A 15,632-nucleotide genomic window follows, 5' to 3' on the forward strand; every position below is an offset into this window, starting at 1 on the left:
ACTTATGACTTCATTTAATGGCATTAAAACATTTCCCTTACCGTACTGAGAACTTGGCAAACATACTCACAGAAAGAAAAACAAACAAATACCTGCTTTTCTTAAGACTGGTTTTCCTAGAATCAGAAAAAGTATGAATATTTTTTTGTAAATAACATTAAAATGTGAATTAATTTCTTTCTTACCCCAGACCTAGACCGTTCTCGGAGCCAGGTTAAAAATTTGCGCTCTAATATTATTTACGCCCAAACAGTTTTGGAAGAACAGTCTTGAAGTGAAAGTTTTTCCCATACATGAAATGTTTTCTTGCAGTGTGTAAATTGATGTATTGCTGCGAGTAGTATAGGAACAATTGAGATGTTTTCAATATGAAATATAAGATTGAGGACATACTATGAACACCCACACCAGACACAAGGAAAGTGCAACTAACAGCAGCAGTTTATTGAATACAGAAATATGAAAGAACAGAAATCTCAGAAATCAGAAATAATTCTTAAGCATGTGCCATGCATCAAAGACAACCAATAGCATCAAACCTTCAATCAAACTTCTCTAAATATACTTGTCTACAGATAGCAGGTTTACTTAAAAGCTCTTCATGTAAATAACATGAGGTAGTCTAACTTTTCAGTTGCTTATCAAGGTTAATTAAAAGTTGCTTTTCACAAAATCTAGTTAATTACTCAGTTGAGTACTCCGCAGGCCCGGGCAGCACTGACTCATTCACTGTCTGGTTGTGGAACTCGGGTTGTTGAATTGCTCTGTGAAATCCTTTCTGCGATGATTCTTCAATCTCCAACAGGATCAACACAGTCTTTGTGTTTCTCTCCCCTGGTCCTGGTCTCTCAGGCTGTCACCACTTCTCCCCGTATAGCAGTTGCAGCTGAGGTTCTCTCCCTGGTCCTGGTCTCTCAGGCTGTCACCACTTCTCCCCTTATAGCAGCTAAGGTTCTCTCCCCAGTCCCGGTCTCTCAGGCTGTCACCACTTCTCCCCGTATAGCAGCTGCAGCTGAGGTTTGCTTGGTGGTTTCCTTCAGTCAAGGAGCAGCACCCTTGGGCTCTTGGAGCTTGAGAGCATTGTGCTCCTTTGTTGCTGGGTTTGTATAGTCTCTTACGAGTAGGGGCCTGTGGTGCACTCTCCATATAAGGTAATAATTCAAGTTCTAACAGTGTTAGCCATTGTAGGTATAACAGCCTTTTCCATATATGGGTTGGTTCCGTAAAAGTCCTTGACTGATTTTCAGAAAGAAGTCCTGCTTTATAATAATTTTACGTCTTTGAGAAGGCTCCTGACTGTTGCTGTCTTAGCTTCTTGTACTTGCAGCAAACAAACTCCTGAATGGTGTAAAACTTGCACAATTATTTCATTATAGCCAGGTTGCCCATTCTTATTCTTACTTAATTAATTAGTCGGGTTGCCAATATTGAATCAGTTTACCGAGAATACCTCCTACAGTAGTTTCATGCTGGTTTTTACTAATTATTTTATTCTTCTCTGAAAATGCAGACCATGTACATTTTGAAATACTTCTTAGGAGGATATGGCCAGCTTCAAAAGTGTGTACTCTGGGCATTTTCCATGACATTAGGGAGGGTAGTTCTCCCACACCCAAGGGAGGAAACAACAGGCATTTCAAAAGACACATTTCTGACAAAGTCAGTGAGACCTTCTAAACCGGATGCAGGGTGTAGGTGGCCCTGCAGGCCTTGGATTGATACTGTTCTCAAAGGCTCTGGGAAGGGGTGTCCATGTCTTTGCATGCCAGGGGCACCAGCTCTCGATTTCTGTAGCTGCGGGGAGACGACTCTGATGAAGTAAAGGGGTTCTCTATGATGGTAGCCAGCTGGGCGTCTTCTCCAGTGTTGTTGTGCGAGTAGAGACTGTCTGCGGCTGCCTCTCTCTTGTCTGGCACATCTGGGTCGGCAAAGGTCCCCTCTGGGTTATCCTGGTGTTTGCTGCACCAGATGTGCAGGCAGCCATACAAGAGGATGCCAGCGATAATGAGCAGAAGGAGGCTGCTGGTCAGCCAGATGCCCATGGCCAGTTCCTTCCTGCCACTGCCCAGCGAGGAGGAGGGGTCCTGGCCCAGGGTGTTGAAGACCCGGCACTGGTCGCCAGAGGGATTGGCCGACTGGCACGTGACACACAGGATGTAGCTGGTCTGTGGGCTCAGGTTCCACAAGTTAGCGGAGGTCTGTTCGGTTGGAACTTTGTCCTCCTTAAGGAAGTTCTTCCTGGAGTAGCCTGTGAGCAGATTGTTCCAGTTCGGGTGGTACATGATGCTGTAGAAGCTGTCCACGCAGCTTGGAGAGGCAGGCCACGTGACTGTGGCAGAGGTGGCTGTGATGTTTTGCACAGTGATTCCCATTTTGCTGTCTTTATCGCTGTATCTTTAGTTTTTTATTCTAAGAAAAATCCCTTTTCCGTCTTCTAAAGCAACAGTGTGTCGGCAAGCATTTTCATTGTCTGCTTTTGAAGGTCTTCATTCTGAAATATGAGAGAATTGTGTATGTAAATTAGTCAAACGGTCACTCTATTCCCTGTCATTTCATGGTGTCTCTTTTCTATTTCTATTGTGCATTGAAAACTGTTAGAAATCTGCTGCAGGGCCAGCTTTCTGATGCCAACAGTATGCAGTTCTGGGGCCTCCACAGAAGGAACAGTGCTAATGGTTCTGACTGTATCTGGAGAACAGACTGACTTGGCTGCAAATTTCCACCTCCCCTGTTTACCTGAAGGGATTTGCAGCGACAGTCACTGAGGAATGGTCATGTAAAGCTCCAAAACAATTCCATTTATTGCAGACTTGTTCTATCGAATCTGTATCTGTGCTGCCCTGGCTGAGCTGGCACTGCATCCTATCACACATCCTTGTAATTTGGACAGTTTTGTCAATCTAGAGTATACACATTGACTATACCAATGAACTTTAAACCGTGACTTCTAACAAATCCTTTGCTCTGTTAAATGCCACACAGTGTGCACCCATTCACCAAAAAAGTGCCATTTGTATTCTGAATGCAGTTTAGGACCTGAAAGATCTTATTGTAAACGGGACTTACTGTGAGAGATGAATTAGCCAAATGTAAATCTGCTTGTAATTGATTGGCTGTGGTGCTTATTTCAGTGATGAGATCATTTGACAGGATTGTTTGAACACTCGCAGGCACTTTTTAGCACCAGCACATTAATTCTATTCAGTACACGGCATATTTAAAGGAACGCTGTTGGCAAGCCTGGCAGCTTGGTTGTTTCCAGTTTGCTAGCGTGGATACAATAAGGCTACCATTTAAGTTAATAAGTGACTACAGGTGATTTGTTGGATGTTTGAGTGTGTGTACCTTGTACTGTTTGTTTGTTTCTTTGTTTGTTTGTTTTTGCCCAGTTCCAGTGGGCCCGTTCTCTTATGTCCTTGTTACCTTTTTGTTGCCACTTTTATTTTATTTTTTTATTTATTTATTTCTTAGCAGACGCCCTTATCCAGGGCGACTTACAATTGTTACAAGATATCACATTATACATTATTTCACATTATACAGATATCACATTATTTTACATACAATTACCCATTTATACAGTTGGGTTTTTACTGCAAAGTCTGCCTAAACAACTTACAACACCTTCCTAATATCAGAACGCTGTCAATATTAGAATAACCCTGCACAACATCTTCAGAGTCTCTTTGCTTTCTGGTGTGTGACATGAGAGCCCAGCATCACGATGAGGAACCCCAGCATCATGATAAGGAATCCCAGCCGTGAGTCTGAACCCCAGCATCACAATGAGGAACCCCAGCATCACGATGAGGAATCCCAGCCGTGAGTCTGAACCCCAGCATCACGATGAGGAATCCCAGCCGTGAGTCTGAACCCCAGCATCACAATGAGGAATCCCAGCCGTGAGTCTGAACCCCAGCATCATGATGAGGAATCCCAGCCGTGAGTCTGAACCCCAGCATCACGGTGAGGAATCCCGTCCGCAAGTCTGAACCCCAGCATCACGATGAGGAATCCCAGCCGTGAGTCTGAACCCCAGCATCACAATGAGGAACCCCAGCATCACGATGAGGAATCCCGTCCGCAAGTCTGAACCCCAGCATCACAATGAGGAATCCCAGCTGTGAGTCTGAACCCCAGCATCACAATGAGGAATCCCAGCCGTGAGTCTGAACCCCAGCATCATGATGAGGAATCCCAGCCGTGAGTCTGAACCCCAGCATCACGATGAGGAACCCCAGCATCACGATGAGGAGTCCCGGCTGTGAGTCTGAACCCCAGCATCACAATGAGGAATCCCAGCCGTGAGTCTGAACCCCAGCATCACAATGAGGAATCCCAGCCGTGAGTCTGAACCCCAGCATCATGATGAGGAATCCCGTCCGCAAGTCTGAACCCCAGCATCACAATGAGGAATCCCAGCCATGAGTCTGAACCCCAGCATCATGATGAGGAATCCCAGCCGTGAGTCTGAACCCCAGCATCACGATGAGGAACCCCAGCATCACGATGAGGAATCCCGTCCGCAAGTCTGAACCCCAGCATCACAATGAGGAATCCCAGCCGTGAGTCTGAACCCCAGCATCATGATGAGGAATCCCAGCCGTGAGTCTGAACCCCAGCATCATGATGAGGAATCCCAGCATCATGATGAGGAATCCCGTCCGCAAGTCTGAACCCCAGCATCACGGTGAGGAATCCCGTCCGCAAGTCTGAACCCCAGCATCACAATGAGGAATCCCAGCCGTGAGTCTGAACCCCAGCATCACAATGAGGAATCCCAGCCATGAGTCTGAACCCCAGCATCATGATGAGGAATCCCAGCATCATGATGAGGAATCCCGTCCGCAAGTCTGAACCCCAGCATCACAATGAGGAATCCCAGCCGTGAGTCTGAACCCCAGCATCACGATGAGGAACCCCAGCATCACGATGAGGAATCCCGTCCGCAAGTCTGAACCCCAGCATCACAATGAGGAATCCCAGCCGTGAGTCTGAACCCCAGCATCACGATGAGGAACCCCAGCATCACGATGAGGAATCCCGTCCGCAAGTCTGAACCCCAGCATCACAATGAGGAATCCCAGCCGTGAGTCTGAACCCCAGCATCATGATGAGGAATCCCAGCCGTGAGTCTGAACCCCAGCATCACGATGAGGAATCCCAGCCGTGAGTCTGAACCCCAGCATCACAATGAGGAATCCCAGCCGTGAGTCTGAACCCCAGCATCACAATGAGGAATCCCAGCCGTGAGTCTGAACCCCAGCATCACGATGAGGAATCCCAGCCGTGAGTCTGAACCCCAGCATCACGATGAGGAATCCCGTCCGCAAGTCTGAACCCCAGCATCACGATGAGGAATCCCAGCCGTGAGTCTGAACCCCAGCATCACAATGAGGAATCCCAGCCGTGAGTCTGAACCCCAGCATCATGATGAGGAATCCCAGCCGTGAGTCTGAACCCCAGCATCATGATGAGGAATCCCAGCCGTGAGTCTGAACCCCAGCATCATGATGAGGAATCCCAGCCGTGAGTCTGAACCCCAGCATCATGATGAGGAATCCCAGCCGTGAGTCTGAACCCCAGCATCATGATGAGGAATCCCAGCCGTGAGTCTGAACCCCAGCATCATGATGAGGAATCCCAGCCGTGAGTCTGAACCCCAGCATCATGATGAGGAATCCCAGCCGTGAGTCTGAACCCCAGCATCATGATGAGGAATCCCAGCCGTGAGTCTGAACCCCAGCATCATGATGAGGAATCCCAGCCGTGAGTCTGAACCCCAGCATCACAATGAGGAACCCCAGCATCACGATGAGGAATCCCAGCCGTGAGTCTGAACCCCAGCATCACAATGAGGAATCCCAGCATCACGATGAGGAATCCCAGCATCACGATGAGGAATCCCAGCATCATGATAAGGAATCCCAGCCGTGAGTCTGAACCCCAGCATCACGATAAGGAATCCCAGCAGTGAGTCTGAACCCCAGCATCACAATGAGGAATCCCAGCCGTGAGTCTGAACCCCAGCATCACAATGAGGAATCCCAGCCGTGAGTCTGAACCCCAGCATCACGATGAGGAATCCCGTCCGCAAGTCTGAACCCCAGCATCACGATGAGGAACCCCAGCATCACGATGAGGAATCCCGTCCGCAAGTCTGAACCCCAGCATCACAATGAGGAATCCCAGCCGTGAGTCTGAACCCCAGCATCACAATGAGGAATCCCAGCCATGAGTCTGAACCCCAGCATCATGATGAGGAATCCCAGCCGTGAGTCTGAACCCCAGCATCACGATGAGGAACCCCAGCATCACGATGAGGAATCCCGTCCGCAAGTCTGAACCCCAGCATCACAATGAGGAATCCCAGCCGTGAGTCTGAACCCCAGCATCACAATGAGGAATCCCAGCCGTGAGTCTGAACCCCAGCATCATGATGAGGAATCCCAGCCGTGAGTCTGAACCCCAGCATCATGATGAGGAATCCCAGCCGTGAGTCTGAACCCCAGCATCATGATGAGGAATCCCAGCCGTGAGTCTGAACCCCAGCATCATGATGAGGAATCCCAGCCGTGAGTCTGAACCCCAGCATCATGATGAGGAACCCCAGCATCACAATGAGGAATCCCAGCCATGAGTCTGAACCCCAGCATCACAATGAGGAACCCCAGCCATGAGTCTGAACCCCAGCATCATAATGAGGAATCCCAGCATCATGATGAGGAATCCCGTCCGCAAGTCTGAACCCCAGCATCACGGTGAGGAACCCCAGCATCACAATGAGGAATCCCAGCCGTGAGTCTGAACCCCAGCATCATGATGAGGAATCCCAGCCGTGAGTCTGAACCCCAGCATCATAATGAGGAATCCCAGCATCATGATGAGGAATCCCGTCCGCAAGTCTGAACCCCAGCATCACAATGAGGAACCCCAGCCATGAGTCTGAACCCCAGCATCACGGTGAGGAATCCCAGCATCATGATGAGGAATCCCAGCCGTGAGTCTGAACCCCAGCATCACAATGAGGAACCCCAGCATCATGATGAGGAATCCCGTCCGCAAGTCTGAACCCCAGCATCACAATGAGGAATCCCAGCCGTGAGTCTGAACCCCAGCATCACAATGAGGAACCCCAGCATCATGATGAGGAATCCCGTCCGCAAGTCTGAACCCCAGCATCACGATGAGGAATCCCAGCCATGAGTCTGAACCCCAGCATCATGATGAGGAATCCCGGCCGCGAGTCTGAACCCAGGAACCCCAGCATCATGATGAGGAATCCCGTCCGCAAGTCTGAACCCCAGCATCACGATGAGGAATCCCAGCCGTGAGTCTGAACCCCAGCATCACAATGAGGAATCCCAGCCGTGAGTCTGAACCCCAGCATCACAATGAGGAATCCCAGCCGTGAGTCTGAACCCCAGCATCACGATGAGGAACCCCAGCATCATGATGAGGAATCCCGTCCGCAAGTCTGAACCCCAGCATCACGATGAGGAATCCCGTCCGCAAGTCTGAACCCCAGCATCACGATGAGGAATCCCAGCCATGAGTCTGAACCCCAGCATCACGGTGAGGAACCCCAGCATCATGATGAGGAATCCCAGCCGTGAGTCTGAACCCCAGCATCACAATGAGGAACCCCAGCATCATGATGAGGAATCCCGTCCGCAAGTCTGAACCCCAGCATCACAATGAGGAATCCCAGCCGTGAGTCTGAACCCCAGCATCACAATGAGGAACCCCAGCATCATGATGAGGAATCCCGGCCGCGAGTCTGAACCCCAGCATCACAATGAGGAACCCCAGCATCATGATGAGGAATCCCGTCCGCAAGTCTGAACCCCAGCATCACGATGAGGAATCCCAGCCGTGAGTCTGAACCCCAGCATCACAATGAGGAATCCCAGCCGTGAGTCTGAACCCCAGCATCACGATGAGGAACCCCAGCATCATGATGAGGAATCCCGTCCGCAAGTCTGAACCCCAGCATCACGATGAGGAATCCCAGCCATGAGTCTGAACCCCAGCATCACGGTGAGGAACCCCAGCATCATGATGAGGAATCCCAGCCGTGAGTCTGAACCCCAGCATCACGATGAGGAATCCCGGCCGCGAATCTGAACCCCAGCATCACGATGAGGAATCCCAGCCGTGAGTCTGAACCCCAGCATCACGGTGAGGAACCCCAGCATCATGATGAGGAATCCCAGCCGTGAGTCTGAACCCCAGCATCACGATGAGGAATCCCAGCATCATGATGAGGAATCCCGGCCGCGAATCTGAACCCCAGCATCACGATGAGGAATCCCGGCCGCGAATCTGAACCCCAGCATCACGGTGAGGAACCCCAGCATCATGATGAGGAATCCCAGCCGTGAGTCTGAACCCCAGCATCACGGTGAGGAACCCCAGCATCATGATGAGGAATCCCGTCCGCAAGTCTGAACCCCAGCATCACGATGAGGAATCCCAGCCGTGAGTCTGAACCCCAGCATCATGATGAGGAATCCCAGCCGTGAGTCTGAACCCCAGCATCACGATGAGGAATCCCAGCCGTGAGTCTGAACCCCAGCATCACAATGAGGAATCCCAGCCGTGAGTCTGAACCCCAGCATCACGATGAGGAATCCCGGCCGCGAATCTGAACCCCAGCATCACGATGAGGAATCCCAGCCGTGAGTCTGAACCCCAGCATCACGATGAGGAATCCCAGCATCACGATGAGGAATCCCGTCCGCAAGTCTGAATCCCAGCATCATGATGAGGAATCCCAGCCGTGAGTCTGAACCCCAGCATCATGAGGAATCCCGGCCGCGAATCTGAACCCCAGCATCACGATGAGGAATCCCAGCCGTGAGTCTGAACCCCAGCATCACGATGAGGAATCCCAGCATCACGATGAGGAATCCCGTCCGCAAGTCTGAACCCCAGCATCACAATGAGGAATCCCAGCCGTGAGTCTGAACCCCAGCATCATGATGAGGAATCCCAGCCGTGAGTCTGAACCCCAGCATCACGATGAGGAATCCCAGCCGTGAGTCTGAACCCCAGCATCACAATGAGGAATCCCGGCCGCGAATCTGAACCCCAGCATCACGATGAGGAATCCCGGCCGCGAATCTGAACCCCAGCATCACGATGAGGAATCCCAGCCGTGAGTCTGAACCCCAGCATCACGATGAGGAATCCCAGCATCACGATGAGGAATCCCGTCCGCAAGTCTGAACCCCAGCATCACGATGAGGAATCCCAGCCGTGAGTCTGAACCCCAGCATCATGAGGAATCCCGGCCGCGAATCTGAACCCCAGCATCACGATGAGGAATCCCAGCCGTGAGTCTGAACCCCAGCATCACGATGAGGAATCCCAGCATCACGATGAGGAATCCCGTCCGCAAGTCTGAACCCCAGCATCACAATGAGGAATCCCAGCCGTGAGTCTGAACCCCAGCATCATGATGAGGAATCCCAGCCGTGAGTCTGAACCCCAGCATCACGATGAGGAATCCCAGCCGTGAGTCTGAACCCCAGCATCACGATGAGGAATCCCGGCCGCGAATCTGAACCCCAGCATCACGATGAGGAATCCCAGCCATGAGTCTGCAGAGAGAAAGGTCATCCTCTGCATTCCCGTCAATTCTTATTCTTTTGGGTATTTCGCCCCACTCCAGTGGTCGTGCCAATCTTTCTGAAGCAATGAGCTGTAACCACACAGGTGAACTGGAGAACTCTGCAACATAATGGATTGTGGGCTTGAAGCCTAACCTTTTAAATACTGTACGAACGCACAAGTCATATTTTTCTTCTTTACAAAATGTAATTGCCTCTACCGGTATTTAATTACTTCTACTTCTGAAAGGTAATGCTGTCTCCCTTTTAAAAGGTGTGAAAAGTTTTTCACAACAGAAGTCTAAAAGCTCAACCTCCTACAAGTCAACCCACTCTCGCAACTGCAGTGGTCTTTTCAAATTGTTTCTGACAGCGCTGTACTGTTCTGTAACTGTAAAGAGATGGTGTTTCTTGGTGGGTGTGTAGGTGGTAACTTGAACTATGTATTTTTATATCTTGTCTCCATGACTTGGCTCATTTTAATAGTTTCTCCTAAGACTTGGCTCATTTTAGTACACTTTCTCCTAAGACTTGGTGCTGTACAACTGCATTAGTTTAAAACTGAACACAACAGCCATGTTAACAACAACAACGGAATATGACCAATATATGATGCAAAGAATCCCGCAGCATGATGAGCATTTAACATGAATAACTGTATTTTTCCAGTACTGAAAAAGGTTACACAAATCTACAGATCTGAAGAGACTAAATGTACTGCTATGTAGTATTTAAATATGTATCATGCACTTACATCATTAATATCTCTAGTTATTTATTAATCATTACCCGATTAGACCCGGGTATCCGTGTATTTCACGGCGGGTACCCGGTTCTGGATTTTCTACCCGTGCCGACCTCTAATTTGAGAGTCTGCCAGCTGTTTACTTGGTCCTGTACAGCATGCTTTCACTTTGGTGACACTGCTGCTGTCCTCCACACACACACACGCAGAACCGATGAAGCGGATGGATGCTGAAGTCACTACAGTTACAAAGCCAAAATGTGCTACATTTGATTTGCCAAGCCATGTAAGCAGCAACTGCAGCCTGCATGCAGTTTGATTATAAAAATGAATTCTGATTGATTTTTCTTGCAGTTCGAATTGTATCCAGCACATTTGCCATTCTGATTGCGTCAACAGACTGTCTGTCTTGATCCGAGATACAGCTCCGTCTTCAGTGTCTTAACAGCCACTATAGCTGTGTATGTAAGAGATACAGCACCGTCTTCAGTGTCTTAACAGCCACTATAGCTGTGTATGTAAGAGATACAGCTCCGTCTTCAGTGTCTTAACAGCCACTATAGCTGTGTATGTAAGAGATACAGCTCCGTCTTCAGTGTCTTAACAGCCACTATAGCTGTGTATGTAAGAGATACAGCTCCGTCTTCAGTGTCTTAACAGCCACGATAGCCGTGTTTGTAAGAGATACAGCACCGTCTTCAGTGTCTTAACAGCCACGATAGCTGTGTATGTAAGAGATACAGCACCGTCTTCAGTGTCTTAACAGCCACTATAGCTGTGTATGTAAGAGATACAGCTCCGTCTTCAGTGTCTTAACAGCCACGATAGCCGTGTTTGTAAGAGATACAGCACCGTCTTCAGTGTCTTAACAGCCACGATAGCCGTGTTTGTAAGAGATACAGCACCGTCTTCAGTGTCTTAACAGCCACGATAGCCGTGTTTGTAAGAGATACAGCACCATCTTCAGTGTCTTAACAGCTACGATAGCTGTGTGTGTAAGAGATACAGCACCATCTTCAGTGTCTTAACAGCCACGATAGCCGTGTTTGTAAGAGATACAGCACCGTCTTCAGTGTCTTAACAGCTACGATAGCTGTGTGTGTAAGAGATACAGCACCATCTTCAGTGTCTTAACAGCCACGATAGCTGTGTGTGTAAGAGATACAGCACCATCTTCAGTGTCTTAACAGCCACGATAGCTGTGTGTGTAAGAGATACAGCACCATCTTCAGTGTCTTAACAGCTACGATAGCTGTGTATGTAAGAGATACAGCACCATCTTCAGTGTCTTAACAGCCACGATAGCTGTGTGTGTAAGAGATACAGCACCATCTTCAGTGTCTTAACAGCTACGATAGCTGTGTGTGTAAGAGATACAGCACCATCTTCAGTGTCTTAACAGCCACGATAGCTGTGTGTGTAAGAGATACAGCACCATCTTCAGTGTCTTAACAGCCACGATAGCTGTGTGTGTAAGAGATACAGCACCATCTTCAGTGTCTTAACAGCCACTATAGCCGTGTTTGTAAGCTTACCAGCTGTACAGAGAATGCCATTCTAAAACAATGCAAGCCACTTTCATGAGTTTTATTAAAACTACAAAATGCACAACTTCAGTCGTATTGGATTCTTTGATGTTATTGGTGTTTTGAAGTTATAGAACTACTCAATATCTTGCTTGGGTTAAAATCTCGATTTATCAAGGATTCCCTAGTGGGGAAAAGAAAAGAAACAAAAACAAAAAAGCCCTGTATCTATGTATCTCCATCTCTCTATCTATCTCAAAGCCTTTGTTGTAAATCCTTTGTGTTTCTGAATGTAGACAACGTAATCATTATTCTTGTAAATAGTTCTTTAGTAATGGGTATAAAAAAACAGAAAAGTGCATTCATTCAGGCTGTTAGATCTGCCAAGCTGTTCCTCCTCCAGGCTTTTAGTTGAGCTGAGTGTTGTCAATCACTGTGTCACTGTCAATTAGTCTTAAAATGGTCTGACACTTTATAACAGCAGTCGTAGTTTGAGCAATGTTCAATCATGCAGCAGCTTTTTGCATCTGCGATTCTGTGTGTCTGTAAAAATCCCAGCAGAATCATTGCATTCCTTCATTTGAATTCTCCAATGCTATGAATTGCTGATTTTAGTGTTTTCTTAAACCACAATAACAACCACAGTTTCTCAGAACAAAGTTGAAAGCATGCAGCACAGAAATTAAATGTAAAAGATGCACACTTACCCAATCCTCAGTTTGGGGGGAAAAGGATATGCAGCTTTGCAGCTCTATCTTGTGAAGTTAAGCTGCTTTTGATGCTGCTTTGGAAAGCTTGAGTGTTTGTTTAGTTGATGTACTTCAACGTGTAGACCATGTCTCTCCTCAATCTTTTTTCTGATTATTCCCTAAAGGGATGACTATGACCAGTTCATTTCTTTTGTTCTCTTGCTGGCTAGAAATGAAGCTGTTGCCTTCTTTAAGCAGCAGTCTATGTGTGTGTGGGAGGAGGCATTCTTGAGTAATCAGGACAAAACATCAACCCAGTCCACAGAACGCTACATTTGCAGACGGTGTCACACATAGTGACTGACTTTCTTTCAGCTAACAGACCATCTGCCTTCAAAATGTGTCTCTATTCTACAGTAACATCAGCCCCAAGGAGAGCCGCAGCAGCGTGGTGATCCAGCTGCTTGTAATAGTAATGCACTCCTTTCTGAGGAAGCCCACACAAGGATGTTAAGGAGGCTTTGTGTATTAATGCTTTGCTGCATGTGATGCCAGGCAGCCTGTATCCTAGCAACCTGCGACTATGCTTTCCATAAAGGAGAGCTCTGGGGAACTCTCGAGTGAGAATAAGAAGTAGGTGCATCCACTCTTATCAGGGTGTACCTGCTTCTAGCTCACCGGAAAGAATGAAGCCATAATGGAAATATACCACTAAGCACTGGGGATAGATCAATGTTGCCCAAAGCATTTCATAGCAAAATATTGAAAGTTATTTCAAGTGATCCTGGAAGATAGGAAACAGCACAGCAAGGTGCAGTACATCTCACAGGTAGTGAGACAGGAAACAGCACAGCAAGGTGCAGTACATCTCACAGGTACTGAGACAGGAAACAGCACAGCAAGGTGCAGTACATCTCACAGGTAGTGAGACAGGAAACAGCACAGCAAGGTGCAGCACATCTCACAGGTACTGAGACGGGAAACAGCACAGTAAGGTGCAGTACATCTCACAGGTACTGAGACAGGAAACAGCACAGCAAGGTGCAGTACATCTCACAGGTAGTGAGACAGGAAACAGCACAGCAAGGTGCAGCACATCTCACAGGTACTGAGACGGGAAACAGCACAGTAAGGTGCAGTACATCTCACAGGTACTGAGACGGGAAACAGCACAGCAAGGTGCAGCACATCTCACAGGTACTGAGACGGGAAACAGCACAGCAAGGTGCAGCACATCTCACAGGTACTGAGACGGGAAACAGCACAGTAAGGTGCAGTACATCTAAAGCCCCTTTCACACTGGCATGCTCTGCCCGGGTCAGGACCCGGTGTCATATGGGTCAGGTACAGGATTTCACAGTGCTTTTGATGAAGCAGGGTTGACCTGGGATGCAAATACACAACACGTGTGTCAATGCCCCGGAAGCAGCTTGTTACAGACACTTCCATTCAAGCTTCTCTGGATTGAACTGATAGGGTATCCATTGGAGCATTTCACATGAGGAAGTACATACCCCCTTCTCATTACATTAGTGCATTACATTTAGGTGCAAGCAAAAATGATATTACTTGCAACTGCTACAATAAGTGTCAAATAATATCGAATCACCTAATTTATTAAACAGCATTTATTAGAGCTGATTTATTGTCTTCTCTTCTAAACGCAATAAAGAACCAATTATGGCCATTTTTAATGTAGAAGCTAAATTAAGAAATTGGATAATACAATATATACCAATTGATTTACAGGACGAGAGAGAGAAGTTCAGCACAGAGGGATTGATTTGATATTCCAGTGCGTTTGTTGCAATGCAGCTTTTTTTTTTTTTTTTTTTTTTTTTTAAATAGATTTTCAGCAGCACACTATCCCACTTTGAGATATTATTCCAGTGAAAATCCATATTAAATCTTATAAAACATATTGGTTATTGCATTTCATATACTGACATCAATTCCACTGAACACTTCTTTTCACAGTGTCTTATTTGTGTTTGTTTAGTATAGGTGGCAAAGTCCCTATATATAGGAACCATGTACTGTGTTTGAAGCAGAATCTTCATATATAGTAGATACTGTAGGTCTCCACGTTTCCTGAGTGGTAACAGTATTAATGGCAATTGGAGATTTTTAAATTGAAAGGATGTCAACGGTGTTAGTTATTTTGGGCCACACTGTACAGTGTATATAAACACGATTCAATCAGGTTTTCTGGTTACAGACATTTAGACTGGAGAGTAGTAATATGGCTGCAAAAAGCATATCTCTTTTTAAAGTACTCTGTCTTTGAGAGGAATGCAAAGGCTTGGATATTGTTTTGTAGTATTTTAAAAACCGTCATAGATTCTATCAAATGAATGTTCCAAGTCCTGCATTCCCTTGACTCTCACTAAAGTATGAATGTCTTGAGGCAGAACACCTGGAGCTCTCTGAAGAGGAATGTATATTTCATGAAAAGCTCTGTACTGAAGATGACCAGTGGGATTAAAGCTCCTTCTCAAGGACTGGATAGTACTGAATCCCTCTCCAGCTAGGGCTTCCACTTAAACAACAGATTTCAGGTGCAGAGCTTGAAACGGGAGCCCTGTTTCATTTGCTTGTACAGGCAGTATTCTTATCATACCTCGCAAGTGTTTGTTAATGTCGTTTTTAAAATATGCATTTGTTTCTTCAGTATACTAATCCTCAACGATTAAAACATAAAAAATAAAACATGAACACAAGCGCTTTCTTTATATCTGCAAATAAAACTGTTCTAAACCTGAAGCTTAATTCTTAAAAGCATCAAAAAACAAATCAAACAATTGAATATTCATTGTTGATTCAGATGATAATCAGGTCCTGGGTAGTCTCTCGGAATCAGTAGGAAGTCTGTTTTAGAAGTTTCAGAGGTGCTAAAATATACATGATTTATTATTAACATCATGCAGCAATACCAACAGTTTCAATATTTTATGACCTTGTGCTCTCGCTCTGTGTGTGTAGAAGTACAGTTATCTGGAAGGAATTGGAGTTTATATTGAGTGGGTTAGTCATGCAGTGCACAGTTCATTTCATTTAA

At 46.9% G+C, this 15,632-nt stretch overlaps 2 protein-coding genes across 2 annotated transcripts in view; one reads left to right on the plus strand and one right to left on the minus strand.

Moving 5' to 3' along the window:
- The window catches only part of LOC131737952 (cytoplasmic FMR1-interacting protein 1 homolog), a 60,018-nt gene that overhangs the window by 35,920 nt on the left and 8,466 nt on the right, over positions 1 to 15,632 (plus strand). The gene's annotated exons all lie outside the window — the stretch shown is intronic.
- On the minus strand, positions 424 to 13,307 carry LOC117406112 (fibronectin type III domain-containing protein 9). Its single transcript, XM_034009932.3, has 2 exons — positions 12,593 to 13,307; positions 424 to 2,491 (listed from the first exon to the last, which is right to left on the minus strand). The coding sequence occupies exon 2, from the start codon at positions 2,370 to 2,372 to the stop codon at positions 1,728 to 1,730; it is 645 nt and encodes a 214-aa protein (XP_033865823.1). The 5' UTR covers positions 2,373 to 2,491; positions 12,593 to 13,307; the 3' UTR covers positions 424 to 1,727.

Source organism: Acipenser ruthenus, chromosome 9 (genome assembly GCF_902713425.1).
Source record: "Acipenser ruthenus chromosome 9, fAciRut3.2 maternal haplotype, whole genome shotgun sequence".
Classification (NCBI taxonomy): Eukaryota; Metazoa; Chordata; class Actinopteri; order Acipenseriformes; family Acipenseridae; genus Acipenser; species Acipenser ruthenus.

What these genes read in the sequence shown, in the direction of transcription:
- LOC117406112 (XM_034009932.3), bottom strand. Translation starts at nt 2,372, where the DNA reads ATGGGAATCACTGTGCAAAACATCACAGCCACCTCTGCCACAGTCACG.